Source organism: Vidua macroura, chromosome 11 (genome assembly GCF_024509145.1).
Source record: "Vidua macroura isolate BioBank_ID:100142 chromosome 11, ASM2450914v1, whole genome shotgun sequence".
NCBI lineage: Eukaryota > Metazoa > Chordata > Aves > Passeriformes > Viduidae > Vidua > Vidua macroura.
In genome coordinates this window covers 20,972,452-20,985,887 of record NC_071581.1, presented here as the reverse complement: position 1 = coordinate 20,985,887, position 13,436 = coordinate 20,972,452, and the positions used below count along the sequence as shown (strand labels likewise).

At 43.6% G+C, this 13,436-nt stretch overlaps 1 protein-coding gene across 1 annotated transcript in view; it reads left to right on the top strand.

Moving 5' to 3' along the window:
• The window catches only part of ZCCHC14 (zinc finger CCHC-type containing 14), a 45,947-nt gene that overhangs the window by 19,969 nt on the left and 12,542 nt on the right, over positions 1 to 13,436 (top strand). Inside the window, exon 3 of the mRNA XM_053987371.1 lies at positions 13,350 to 13,423. Coding sequence (XP_053843346.1) covers positions 13,350 to 13,423 — 74 coding nt within the window. The remainder of the gene's footprint in view (positions 1 to 13,349; positions 13,424 to 13,436) is intronic.

Below are 13,436 nucleotides of genomic sequence, written 5' to 3'. Positions count from 1 at the left end.
TTAATTTGGAATAGTCCATTCAGTTTGGCTTCAGTGGGAGCTGGATGATACTTTTGTTTATAATTCATTTAATCAAGCTACTTAGAAAAATTCAAATTCTAAGAATAGGATGCTGGTAAATCCAGCTGTGCCAAGGATTTTACCTCTCTGTAATGCAATCCTCAGGCACATTCCTGATCTTGGATAAGGACAGTGTAGTCATCAATATCTGCAGTGAGATTATAAACTCATATTTAATATTATCTGCCTTTTTCCATGGTTCTCTCAGGAGGGCACACACAGGATGTGCATTCCTAGAAGGATTCTCCCATTTCCATGTCCTTGGAGTCCTGGAAGTGCCTTCAGTGGCACAGGAGTTGTTAATGAAGGTGAAATTAATGGTCATTACCTCAACAGCTCTGGAAGCAGCAGCATGACCTTCTTCCCATAATGGAAACAACAAAACAACTTCAGCTTTTAATTAAAATCATATTAAATGGCGAAAACCAGTTTTTGTCAGATCTTAATGGTAATGGCTTCATACAGCCTATCTTCTGAGGTAAAAAAAAGGTGTTGGGAGAGCTTTTCCTGTGGTGGAACTAATGCTTAAACCTGCATTTTTACTGAAAATCCTTAATTAAAAACAGGAGATAAAATTTAAGAAATTACTGAAGGATAACAAATATGTAATTCAAGACTGAAAAAAAAAACAAACCCAAAAAGCCCAAGAAGGTACATTTTAACTATTGATTTTTGCCTCCTGGCAAATTCCTGCTTCAACCTGAAGGGAAGTGGCTCAGTGGGGCTGGACATTCCTGTGTCTGCTGCCTGCAGATTGAGAGAGGGATGTGAGAAATGCTCAGAAATGCTCAGCTGTTCCTCGTGCCTTCAGAATGCAGCACCCTGGAACATCTGGGGATTTCTGAAATAGCCCATTTTGCTGCCATCTTCAACAGGGGCATGCAAGAATTCAGGAGAGAATTTAAAATAAATGGCTTGCTTATCCTATCTAGGCCCACATAGCCCTTAAACAAAATTGGATAAAAATTGGCACTTTAGAGAAGAACATAGGAGTGATTCACATGTATTCCTAGAAATCCAGCACATCCCTGCCCATTTTACATACTGTCACCACTGTACTAATGACTAAATGGCAATTTTCTGGTGCATGTCATGCTCAGGAAGCTTTTACAGCTGGTTAGTTGTTAGCTGGTAAATGCTCCTTCCCTTAACAGTTTATTCCTAAATCCCCCCATTTTCCAAAGCACATTTTTCATTTCCATCTCCCTTTCCATTTAGATGAATTCTTGCCTCCAAAAGCTGAGGGTAATAGGCTTAAAGTACAATAATTTTCTCAATAGGTAGCTGGAGTTTTTAGAGGTTTCTGAATGTACAAGTTAAAAATGGTGGCATCTCTCACATAGTTTTGGGTCCAGACCTGCAAATTTCTGGGTATTTAAAATAAATCTGAGGTTTTTTGCTTGCCTTTGATGTCAGCATTAGAATTCTCAGTGGGGGCTTTTCTCTGCAGACATGGGAGGCTGTGATTTTGGAAAGAATCTGACTGCAGCAGGGAAAAGATACCAAATACTGTAGGACTGGAGAAATGGGTGATCTTGGGAATTGGAAATAAAAAAGAAATGAAACTGGGGCTGTTCAGCCTGCCATGAAGCTGGGGAACTGGAGCGACAGGACAAGGGGGGGTGGCTTCAAACTGAAGGAGAGTTGGTTTGGGATGGATATTAGGGAGGAATTCTTGCTCTGAGGGTGGGCAGGCCCTGGCACAGATGCCCAGAGCAGCTGTGGCTGTCCCTGCATCCCTGGCAGTGCCCAAGGCCAGGCTGGACAGGGCTTGGAGCAGCCTGGGATGGTGGAAGATGTCCCCACCATGGCAAGGGTGGCACTGGATGGGCTTTAAGGTCCTTTCCCACCCAAACCACTGCATGATTCCATGATATGAAAGAACAAATGTGAGAAGAGTCAAAGCAGTGGAATTCTGTCCATGAATTCGGTTATTTTGGGGTTGTTTAAAGGAAGTTGTGTTCTCGTGTTTATGACAGCTTAATGGAGTTTTGATGAATGGCATCTGTTGGAAAATGCCAGAGCAGAGCCTGATCCTGGGACCTGCATGAAGAGATTGGAAAGCTGCTGGGGAAGGGAAGCATCTGGAGCTGTTCTTGGATTGATTTTAGGGACTTAGTTGAGAATGAAATCTCGTTTGTGGCTTGCAGACAGTGGGAACTTGAGAAGTTTGAGGGGTGCTACTGCCCCAAACCCTGTGAACGTGGTCCCTTGTACTCCCTAGAGCATTCCCTGGAGCTGTTCTGATCTGTTCCCTTGTGCCACACGAGTAGAGGAGACAAATAGTCAACTTTGGCATTGTTTAGGTGCTTTGAATTTTCATTTCTAATTTAATTTCCTCTTGTTCTTTTAAGCTGAGGAGTCACAGGCTGTAATTATGCAAGACAATGCTTTTGATTAAAGTAAATTTTCTTTCTTGGGTGCACAGAAATGCTAAGCTAAAAGGTTAATGTTTCATTTGCTTTCTGGCTTGTTCTTTTATTTCTCCCTGGAAAAAAAGAAGGAGAAGGCTTGCTGTGCTGCATGACTTCCCTGCCTGGAGTGGTTGCATTTCATCAGTGGAGGGTGTGGGTGCTATTTTTAACCATCACTCAGAGGGGCAGCCCTGCTAAAATTACATCATTAATATCCCCAGCTGAAAGGAAGTGGCAGAAAACACAACAGGGCCTTTGGAGTTTCTCCCTATTGTGTTTTCCACTCCTGAGGGTGAATTATTCCAGGTGTATCATTCCAGCAGAGTTGTTTACAATCAGCCCCTTGTGAACAGGCCCGAGGAAAAGTGTAATAAGTGAATTTGTCTGCAAAACCAGCAGGTATGAAATAGGGCTCAGTGGCTTGGAGAGCTCCTAGTTTGTATTTCTTCCTATCCCTGTTATTAAGGAGTTCAGGGATTTTTGCTGGATGTCCAACTATTGCAAAAGAAGGTGGGGACCTGGAGCTTTAAACATGAATTTTTGCTAGAAGTGGGGTTTGTTTCATTCTGTAGGCCCTGCTAAAGGATCTGCTGGTGAGTCTGGAGATTCAGAGCTTCAGGGCTTGGAGATTTCTAGTGGATGGGGTCTGGTGTTTTCTTTGCATTGTTTTTAGCTCAGTTTCTGGGCATTCTCATTGCCCTGGCAAATATCCATAAAATCTGCTTTGGGCTTTTCCCTCCTGTCTTTGCTTCATAGATGTGTTACAGTTATCCAATACAATTGTGGTGTCTCCAAATCAGTTTAACTGCAGAATTAGAACTTCCTTCTGCCTCTTTGAATCACTGGTCAAATCTTGTCTGGGATCCAGAAGGAAGGAGCAATGAGTTGTACAAAAGTAGAAAAGGGAACAAGAATATTAAAGCCTGAGAACAGAGACACAAAAATTGCCACAAAAGGGGAACCTCACAAAAGTGGCTGTGCAGGGATATTTGTTCCCCACTGAACTGAGCACTTGAATGCATTTGTGGCTCTTGGCAAGACTGTCTGTACTCAAGGATTTTCTATTCCACATGAGTCCCTTAGTCTGGTGTTTTTACATAGCATGCTAAGAGATTTTTTTTTTGTTGTTGTTAACAAGGCTGTAATTCCTTAGAAAATAAAAATTGAAGCTGCTATAAAATGACTTTGTCCTTGCTGCTCCTGCTTGTTATTGCAGCCTTAGTCATGAGTTTCCAGTGCTGAGCCTGGTCTCAAAAATGCAGCAAACAGCACGTGCTTATTTACAGGAGCATTAAACCTTGCTGGCCTGGAGCAGCCCTTCCAAACCAGGCAAGCTGCTTGCTTCATCTGCCTTGGAGACTGAAATGCTGCATTTCTCTGCACTTGGAATCTCTTAACTCCTTTGGGTAAGGGCAGGAATCCTTGGAGCCATCTGATCCTGGGGCTGTGGTGTTTTAGCACCAGATGCCCTTCGAGCCAGGGCACGTTGGCTGAGCAGCTGCAGCCTCATCCCCTCCCTCTGGGCTCCAGCCATGCCGATATATGGTTACAAACTGCACCCTCAGGCTGCAAAACAAACACCCCTGTGCTGGGAGAAATGTATATTTATATATGGAGCACTCAGCTCCTGCCTTGGGCACTCAAAGTTGAAATCGTGCCGGGCAAATCCTCATCAGATGCAGTTGGGATTAGGTTCATGTGGGAGCAGCAAAGATTGTGATTAGCTGAGTGGCCTGAAAATCTTTATTCAGTCATTTAGTGAATAAAATCTTGGGTGATGGAGGAAAACGAATGGGTAATAACAGCTTTGGCTCAGTTGCCATTTCACTCACCTCCAGCAAAGGTGGTTTGTGGTTAGTTCAAGCTGCACCCAAAGGTGCTTTGTGTTTCACTGGCTGTTGCTGTGAGACTCCATTTGTCCATTGGTGTTTAGGACACTGCTCCAAACTTCAAAGCAAAGCCCAGCTCAGGTCCCCAGCTGTGGTACCACCTGAGCGTGTCACTTTTTGCCCGTTCTGGTTTCCTTTCTGAGGCTGGAATCCTCTCTCTGAGCTCAGGGTAAGCGGCTGCTCCGTGCAGACCTCAAACTTCAAAGCCTTCAGCTCAGCTGGGTCGGTTCCTTGGTGATATTTGGGATTTAGGGAAGTCTGGATTTCTGGGCTTTGCTGCACTTTAGCAAAAAACCCAAAAGTTTTCTGACAGTTTTTCCATGGAAAACTGACTTTGCATGTGTAATTTTGTAGGTGAATACAGCTTTCAGATCAGAATTAATCATGAGGCTCACCTTGGGTTTGAAGGGGCTCAGGGAATTTTATGTGCCAGAGAAAATCCTTTCTGGGGAAAAGCAGGAGATTTCTCTATGATGAGCAAAGCTCTCCTCTTAAGAATGAGAAACAAAGCCAACATTTTGTTTAAAAGTGCTCTAAGAATAGTAAATAAAATAAGCACTCCATCAGATAAAACCAGACTAAATATACAACTGCATCTTGCTTACCCAGAAAGTAAAATTATTTATATCTAAAGTTGAACATTTCTCTTGATTTCAGAGATGTTTTTGTTAGATAAATTCAACACAGGCAGCCTGCTTATTTAAATGGCCTGTACAAGGCTGGATGTCAATGGTTACTGGAGCTGCCCTTCACCCCAGGGTTTGGGGGTTTGCTCACTTTTGCAGGAATTCTTTCCCATGTTTCTGAGCTAACTGGGAGAAGGAAAATGAGTCACTGAGCAAATGAGGTCCAGGGCTGCATTCAAAGCTTACACTTCTCACTTGTATGCAAAGAGTTGATTAGCTGCAGTTCCAAGTGGAATTAGGCAGTAAATACAGTGTGCAAATGAAATTCCTGGAGCCCTTAAAAATGCAGCCCCCAAGGCACATATTGAACCTCACTGTGACTGTTCTCTCTGAATTTGTTGTAGAATACCTTTAAACCTTCAGTGCTGCACACATTTACCTAAAATCATGCTTGAAAATGCCATGGTATCAAACCCCATCCTTCAGGATTCCTTTTTCTCTGCCTGATAGCCCAAAGAGCTGCATCTCTGCTTGGGTAGAGCTGTTGGAATTGAGGAATATATTGCTGGGTTGTCCCCGATGTCAAACTCCTGCAGCCTTTTCTGGCTCTGTACACAACTTTTTGCACCCAGAGCACCATTCCACATTTCAGCAGCAGATCCTGGGGGATGTTCCCAGGCCCAGCACCTGCCCAGTGCCACGTGTTGGTGCTCAAATTTAGGAGCTGTTTCACAAATCTGGCCAATCCAGCAGCCCTTTCTGGGTACTTTATTCTTCAAAAGCTTTTTCTGACCTCAGAAAAGAAAAGAAAAAGCAAAAAGGCAATTCATCAGGCAGTTGTGTGCTCAGTGGCCATGGCAGGAGGGAACAGGGATGCAAGGTGCTCCTGGCCTCAAGGATTTGGGCAGAAAACCCTTCAAAAGAGTGTTTGAAGCCATGTCTCAATTCTTTTTCAGAGCAGCTGAGTGGTTCTTCAGGGTTTTACATTTTCCTGTCCAGTTTTCTCCAGCCTCCAGCACAGGCACTTTGGGGTTTTGGGAAGCTTTTGTACCCAGGGAAGTTGCACAACCCATCTTTAGGTTGATTGACTTTTGTGGTTGGCTGAAGTGCTGACAGGATCATTCAGGATTACTCCAAAAATGCATGAGTTCAGTTAAAAGCTGAGCTATATAGGCTTTTTTTAAATTTTAAATATCTGTTTTGGAGAAACATAAGAAGGTCACTTAGCTGGCAGCTTAAATCAGCCAAAGTGAGGAAATAGCAGGGACATGAGAACTCCTGCTTTGTTTGGGGTGAGTGATACAATCCCAGCCTGTTATTGCTTCTCTGGGCTGCCAAAACTCAGCTCATGGCCTTGGTTTTTAAAAAAGCTGTGTAATTGTTTCCTGTGGAATATTGCACTTCATGGGCTCCAGCCCTGCTCTTCAATTAAAGCAGCATTGATTTGTCACCTGAACTCATGGTGGAGGGATGTGTTGGTTTGGATCTTAAATATTCTCTGTGTTGGAAGAAGCCTTATTTTTCACACAGGAAAATGCCAGATCTGAGGGCTTTTCCTTTGCTGACAGAAATTTTTCATTATGTCCATGAAACTTTAATTTCCAGGGTTTTCCTACTGAGGAGCAGCCAGCCAGCCAGACTTTCTTGCTAACTAGTGAAACTGTTCTGTTTGCTTACAAGTTTTTTCCCAGCTGCACTTTCCTTTTCCATGGAAAAACTGTTGTCTGCTCATCCACTTTTACTTTTTAAGGGATAACAGCAGAAAACTGGATGGTGGATGCTGTTATGAGGCTGAGCAGGATCCAAATGAGTCCAACTCAAATTGTATCTTCCTTTTTCTGTAGAACTTCAATTTTAAATTCAAATATTTATTTTTTCGATCTAAACATTCAATTTAAGTATTTCTTAACAAATACTTTGCAGAAAGTATTTGGGATCAGTGTCCCAGTTAGGCCTCTTCACATGGTGTTTTCTCCATCCATAACCACTGCAGGATGTGGAAACAGGTTAATATCTTTATAAATTATCCTTCTGGAGAGGTCTGAGGTGTCACTAATGTAATAACAAAAGGTCATTTTCACGTGACAACTCAATGCAATGAACTGCAGAGAGAATGGCTCCATCTATTCCTACATCTGACTTTTCGAAAAGCAGCAAAATAAGGTGATTTTCCAAAAGAAACATTTGTTTCTTTGCCTGTTTCCCCTCCCTTTTAAGGGAATATTTGAAACACTTCCTGATGCTGTTGAGTGGAAGCATCTTCCCCTCTGGTATCTCCACAGACAAGCTCCTGGCTTGTCCATTAAGTTAATTATGCCTGTTAATTGTTTGCTGCAGTTCCATGTAAGGGTGTGTTTGATGTTTTTTGCCTCCCCAGCAGCAGTTTCTGTACCTGCAGCCCTCCCACAGCAGAGAGCACCTCCTGTCCTGCTCTGGACTCTGGCCCATCAGCTGATGCAGATCAGAGATCTCTGGGGAGGTTTGTGCAGCAGTTAATGTGTCATGGAACACACCAAGGTGTGTTTTTGCTGGCTGTGGAATAGAGCAGAGTTCAAGTGGAGTGGTTTCAGTGCCATCCTCTCCAGATACTGAGGGTTCAGAGCCCGCTGGCTGCAGGGTTGGAAGCTGGAATTGAAGTTTTGGGATGCTCTTCCAGGGAAATCTTCCTCTGAAATCACCTCAGGGACAGATCAGCAGTGCCAGCTCTTGGATTTAATGACAGATCAGATAATTAGAAGATAATATTAAAAGATCTATTAGAATCTTCTAATACCTATTAGAATATCTGTTAGAAGATAATATGTAACTCTGTGGTTTGTTAAAGGAGTTGTAGTAAATAAACCCAAGTCTGACCTGATCTGAGCTCCTGGGACAGTCCCCATCCCTGGAGGTGTCCAGGGAATCACTGGATGTGGCACTCTGGGCTGGTGACAAGGTGGGGATCAAGGGTTTGATGACCTTGCAGCTCTTTTCCAACCTCAGAGATCCTGGGATAGCACCAACACCAAGTTCTTGGCACCCTAAAAATGCTGATCATATTTAGATCTCAGTTCTCATCCTACAGACTCAAACCTGTTTCTGCAGGTTTTCCTCAGGCCTCCATTATTCCAGTAAAAGAATAATTTAAGTTTTGAGAAGTAGGAGACAGGGAAATCAAATTTAGTGATGAGAAAACTTAGTCCTTGTGCGTTTGTGCAGAAGAGGATCAGTGTGTGTTCTGGGAACAAGAGGGTATCCTGAATTTTTATCATAGCCTGGATAAAAAGCTTTAGAAAGATTTATAAAGTGAAAGCAGGAAGTTTTCTGCAGAACAGCCAAAAAACCCATCTCTTAAGCTGATACTTATAAGCAGTCAAAAAACCCAAACAAAACCCCCACAAACCCCTTTAATTTCTGGTCTTTTGTTGCCATGAATGTGCTTTGCATGGAACAAATAAATTCTTTCCTCTGTTTTCCTTCCCTCCTGCCTGTATATGTGGGAATATAAATCCTGGTGGGTTTGTGGGGAGCCTCTGTGGGATTTTGTCCCCAGATTTTGGCATCTCCTGGGCAGCAGGAATTGGGTAATGCTGCTTTGGAAGCATTTCTTCAGCACAAAGAGGAGGTGCCTTGTGGAAGTGGTGGTGCTGCATTTCTGCCCACTTCTGTGTAAACAGGGATGTGGAAAGGATTTTATGAGGTCCCTTTTGTTCCACTTTTTCAGCACAAACTCAGTTGCTTGTCATGGTGTTTGATGCCTCTTTCCATGAATGAAAATGTAATAAATCTTTTAGTCCAGAGGCTTCATTTATGATTATGGCCTCCTATAGAAAGGATTTTACTTAGGTTTTTTTTTTCCAGCTTAAAAATAACGTGAAGCCTTTCTGCTGTTTTTGGTCAAGTACCACAAACCAAAAAGTTCAACCCAGTTTCAGGAGACTCAGATTTTGCCACCTGGAGAGTGGCATTTCCATGCCACATCCCACACAGACTGATCCAGGGATTTAATCAAAGGAAATCCTCTAGGTATGGAGTGGTGAAATATTGGATTTTATGGAAAAGGGCTCGGCCACATTCAACACTCCTCATTTATCTAGAATTACTTCACTTTTTCAGGAGGAGCACAAAATTCTCAGTTTGGATTGAAGCACTGATCTTTTGAATCCTTTTATTAGGATGGATTGAGAAGCTGTAAAGAGAGAATTTTTAAAAGATCAATATATGATTGTTGTGGCTTCCCAGAATATCTCTGCTACCCTTGCCCACATCCAGTGCAGGTTTTACCCTGACCTTTACCAGCCAGGAATGGCAAATCCTGAAGGGTTGGAATTGGCCTTTTGCTTTGTGTAGCTGCTGACATTTTGGGAGGAGGAGGAGAACCAAGCTCCTGCTTTTTTGGAGGAGGAGGCCAGAAATCCAGAGGATTTAACACCAGGTGTGAGCAGAGGGAGGGAATTGTGTGTCCCTTCACAGAAGCACTGAAGTGAGCAGATGAGAAATGCTCCAATATCAGCCAAAAGGGTGAAAATCCCCAGCTGGAAAACAGGAAACATGAAAATAGGAAAAAACAGGGAAAAAAAAAAACACACCAGGAAGTAGGAAAAAAACCCCAGGGAATAGGAAAAATAGGAAACCAGAGCTGAATAAAATGTCTGCAGGCTCCCTGGCTGTGTTTTCCCTGGATGGTGGAGCAGGGCTGGAAAAGCAGACGAGATGACGTCGCTGCTGTCCTGGCTGTGGTTCCTGGCTGTGCCTCAGTGCTGGAGTGTTCCACACTCAGCCTTCCATGCTGGATACAATGAAATGTACTTCAAAACCACATGGAAAATGCTTCTCTTGTGTTTAGAGAAAGCAGCAAATAATAATAATTAAAAAAAAACCCTTAAGGGATGATGCCAGAAGGTCCTGGGAATACCAAAGGTGCCACAGCCTTGCTGGAGCTTCTCCTGCAGCCCTGAGCTTCTCCAACCCCCTTTGTTTTCCTCTCCCCTTTCCTGGGGATCTCATCCAGCTGTTCCATTTACCTGCTGGAATTTCCCAGGTATTTCTGGATCAATCTCCACAGCAAAAAGCCTCATGTGCCCCCTTTGCCATTGCAAAAATACTCTGGGAATCTCCTGAATTCGGAACTTTAACTTTTTGTATCCCCTGTGTTGGGAAGTTGGAGTTGTGCTGAATTCAGCATCCTGAAAAGCCATCAGTATCATGTATCCCTAATTCTGTGCAAAGGTTTTTCTGCTCCTGGACTCATTTATTGGGATACTGAGTGGAGTCAGCTCTTTGAGCTTTTGAGAGTAAAAGCAGTAAATAAAAATCCTTTTTTTTTTTTTTTTTTCCCTTTGTACTTGGTGGATGGCACCTTTTCTTCTGGAGTTCTGTAGCACTGATTGAATAAAGTTAAGCTTCAGGGTAGGTTTAGGAAGGTTATTTCAATAAAACCAACCAGAAGTTAAACAACACACAGAGTAGGTGAGAGGCCACAGAGCACAAACATGCAACTTGATAAATTAAACAAGATTTCTTTAGGTTGGTGATGTTTTTCATGGTATTTCAGCTAGCTGGGAGAAAATTCCTGAAGCTCTTTGTGTAGTATTAAGAATTATCCAGTTGGTTGTCCCTAAAGGCTGTCCTGCAGGACATGAGCTGCATTTCCTGCTCTAGAGCAGACCTCATCTTACAAAATCAGTGCAAAAATCTTTACCTAAAGCTCCATTTTCCTAATTGCAATCATTTTCCTTGGATAAATTCACTGCAGTGGATTTTATTCACTGGGCAAGCCCAGCCCAGACGTTGAGCAGGAAAAGGTTGTGGCACTGTGAGCACCACAAAACCCAGAGGTGATTTAAGGTTTGTTATTAACCCACAGAGTAAAACAGGAATAACTTGATTTTATGTCTCTGAGTAATCCAATTCTGCTGGAATTGCTGGAGATGAAAAATGAATGACTGGAAGAGATGGGGTTTGAGTCCTTTGGAAATGCCAGACGATAAGAACAGTTGCAGCAAAGTGAGGCTGGGTTTGCTATAAACAACAAATGTTGCGTAACACTGCCTGTGTTTTTCAAAACCAGATGTTGCAGCAGTTGACACCAGGATTTCTGCAAGTTATTTGCTCATCCTTCAGCTGCTTCACCACATTCTCAAGACCCATTTTACACATTCTTTCTCATTATAATCTTGTAGTACTCGTAATTCTAATCAAAATTCAGTGTATTTTAGCTGTGATCACAACTCAGGGGGCCCTGAATTCTCTTAAATAAATGTACTGAGGAAGACTTTTTTTTTTTTAAATGAACCTTTTCAAATCTTCATGTTCAAACCTTCATGCCACTAAATATTGTCTGGATGGCTTAGCAATGTCTGGTGAGCAAATTTATCCCTGTGGTGCTCAGCATGTGGCACAAAATCATTTCAGAAGCGTGAGAGAAACCCAGTGAAATCTTTTGAATGGAACAAACCTCTCCAAAAAGCAGAATGTGCAGGAGAAAGGAGTAAGTAATGAATTGACATTATTCCTAAGCCCAGGGATTGGTGTAATTGTAACTGGGAATTACATGGAGGAGGAGCAGTTGTGAGCATCAGAGCAGGAACGTTCAATTTCTCCATGTAAAGACAGCCACAAACATCTGTAGAACTGAACTTGGGGGCTTTCAAAATTTTCACTGCAAACGAGACTCAAGAGGTTTTTAAGCAGCCAAGTCCCAGGTGGCAACTTTTGTAAATGAGCAGGACCTGCTCTGCTCCCCTGAGACCCCACCTGAGCATCCAGCTCTGGCATTCCCAGGGTCAGGAGCTGCTGGAGTGAGTCCAGAGGAGGCCCTGGAGCTGCTCCAAGGGCTGCAGCCAGCCTGGGAGAGCTGGGGGTGCTCCCCTGGAGAGGAGAAGGCTCCAGGGAGAGCTCAGAGCCCTTCCAGGGCCTGAAGGGGCTCCAGGAGAGCTGGAGAGGGACACAAGGGATGGAGGGACAGGACACAGGGAATGGCTCCCACTGCCAGAGAGTGGATTTAGGTGGGATATTAGGAAGGAATTCCTCCCTGGGAGGGTGGGCAGGTCCTGGCACAGGTGCCCAGAGCAGCTGTGGCTGCCCCTGCATCCCTGGCAGTGCCCAAGGCCAGGCTGGATGGGGTTTGGAGCAGCCTGGGACAGTGGAAGGTGTCAGGGTTGGAACTGGATGAGCTTTAAGGTCCTTTCCAACCCAAACCATTCTGGGATTCTCTGAGGACACAATAAAAGAATTTAAAAGGCCTCAACAGGCCACAACTGTTGGGAAACAGAGGGAACTCAAGCTCCAGTTGGGCTTTGGGTGGAGCTTTCCTGGGGACAGGGACAAGGGAGGTGACAAAAGCCAGGTCCCTGTTGCAATGGTGCTGCTGTAACTTCACTGCAGTGTTTTGTTGGGCACTCAGGAGGAAGTTCCTTGTGATAAACATTGGTGTGAGTCTTACTGATAACAAAAAGTTAACAATGAATAGTCCTGAGAACAGGTTAACAGCTTGTAACTGGTGATTCTCTGGAAAGAAAGGGATAAACTTCTGGGCTCTCCTTGTTAGGACTGCTCAGTGAAAACACACCATGCATGGCACGTGTCCCTTCAGGCACCTGGCACTCACAGGTCCAATTTTAGTGACTCTGGCTTGGGATAATTCTGCTTTTGTAGCTTTAAGCCAATGTAAATTGGCTTTTTTTAAGAAAAAATCCATGTGTGTATCCCCCTGAGGGCAGTCAAAAGGCAGGAGGAATTTTGAAGAGAATAAAAAGCTGATGAAATAAAGGCTTTTCATGGTGAATTCCTCATCTGGGTGTCGTGGGGAGTGGGAGTCTCCAAGAACTCAGCACATCAGTTATCTGATGTGTAAGATGACCTGTCCAGGCATTCCATCCTTTCCACACTCAAATCCTGGTTTTACTTACACCTTATTCCAACGGAGGCTGAAATTTTCTGTGAAACTGCAGGAAGGGAGGAGTCAGGATGTGAACAGAGCCATGAAACCACACTGAACATATAAAACCAGGCCCTGAAAACATGGAGAGTTCTTCCTCATCTCACCTGGGAGGGATGGTGTTTATTCCTTGGTGTTATTAACATAATTCCATGTGTGTGTAGTGTGTTATTACAGTGATGAGTGGGGTGATAAGAGCTTTGCTTGGAGGGGATTATTTGGGTTAAAACTGCTTGGAATGAAGCTTTCCCAAGGCTGGAAAACAGCATGAAGTGGTGGTACCAACATTCCTGAGGGAGGAAGTTGGAACTGAGCACCTGGAACACCTCCACAGGTCATGGGATGCTCTCAAAGCAAGGCCTGGCACTTCCCAAAAGTCATCACTTCTGTCTCTATTTAGGGATATCCTCCTCATTCTTCTTCTCTCTTTGTTTTTCCATAGTGAGTGTTGAAAAAGTGGAATTAAAGGGGCTGGCACACAAGAAGAATGAAAGAAATGTTGAGTATTCCTTTGAGGTAAGTTTGGGTT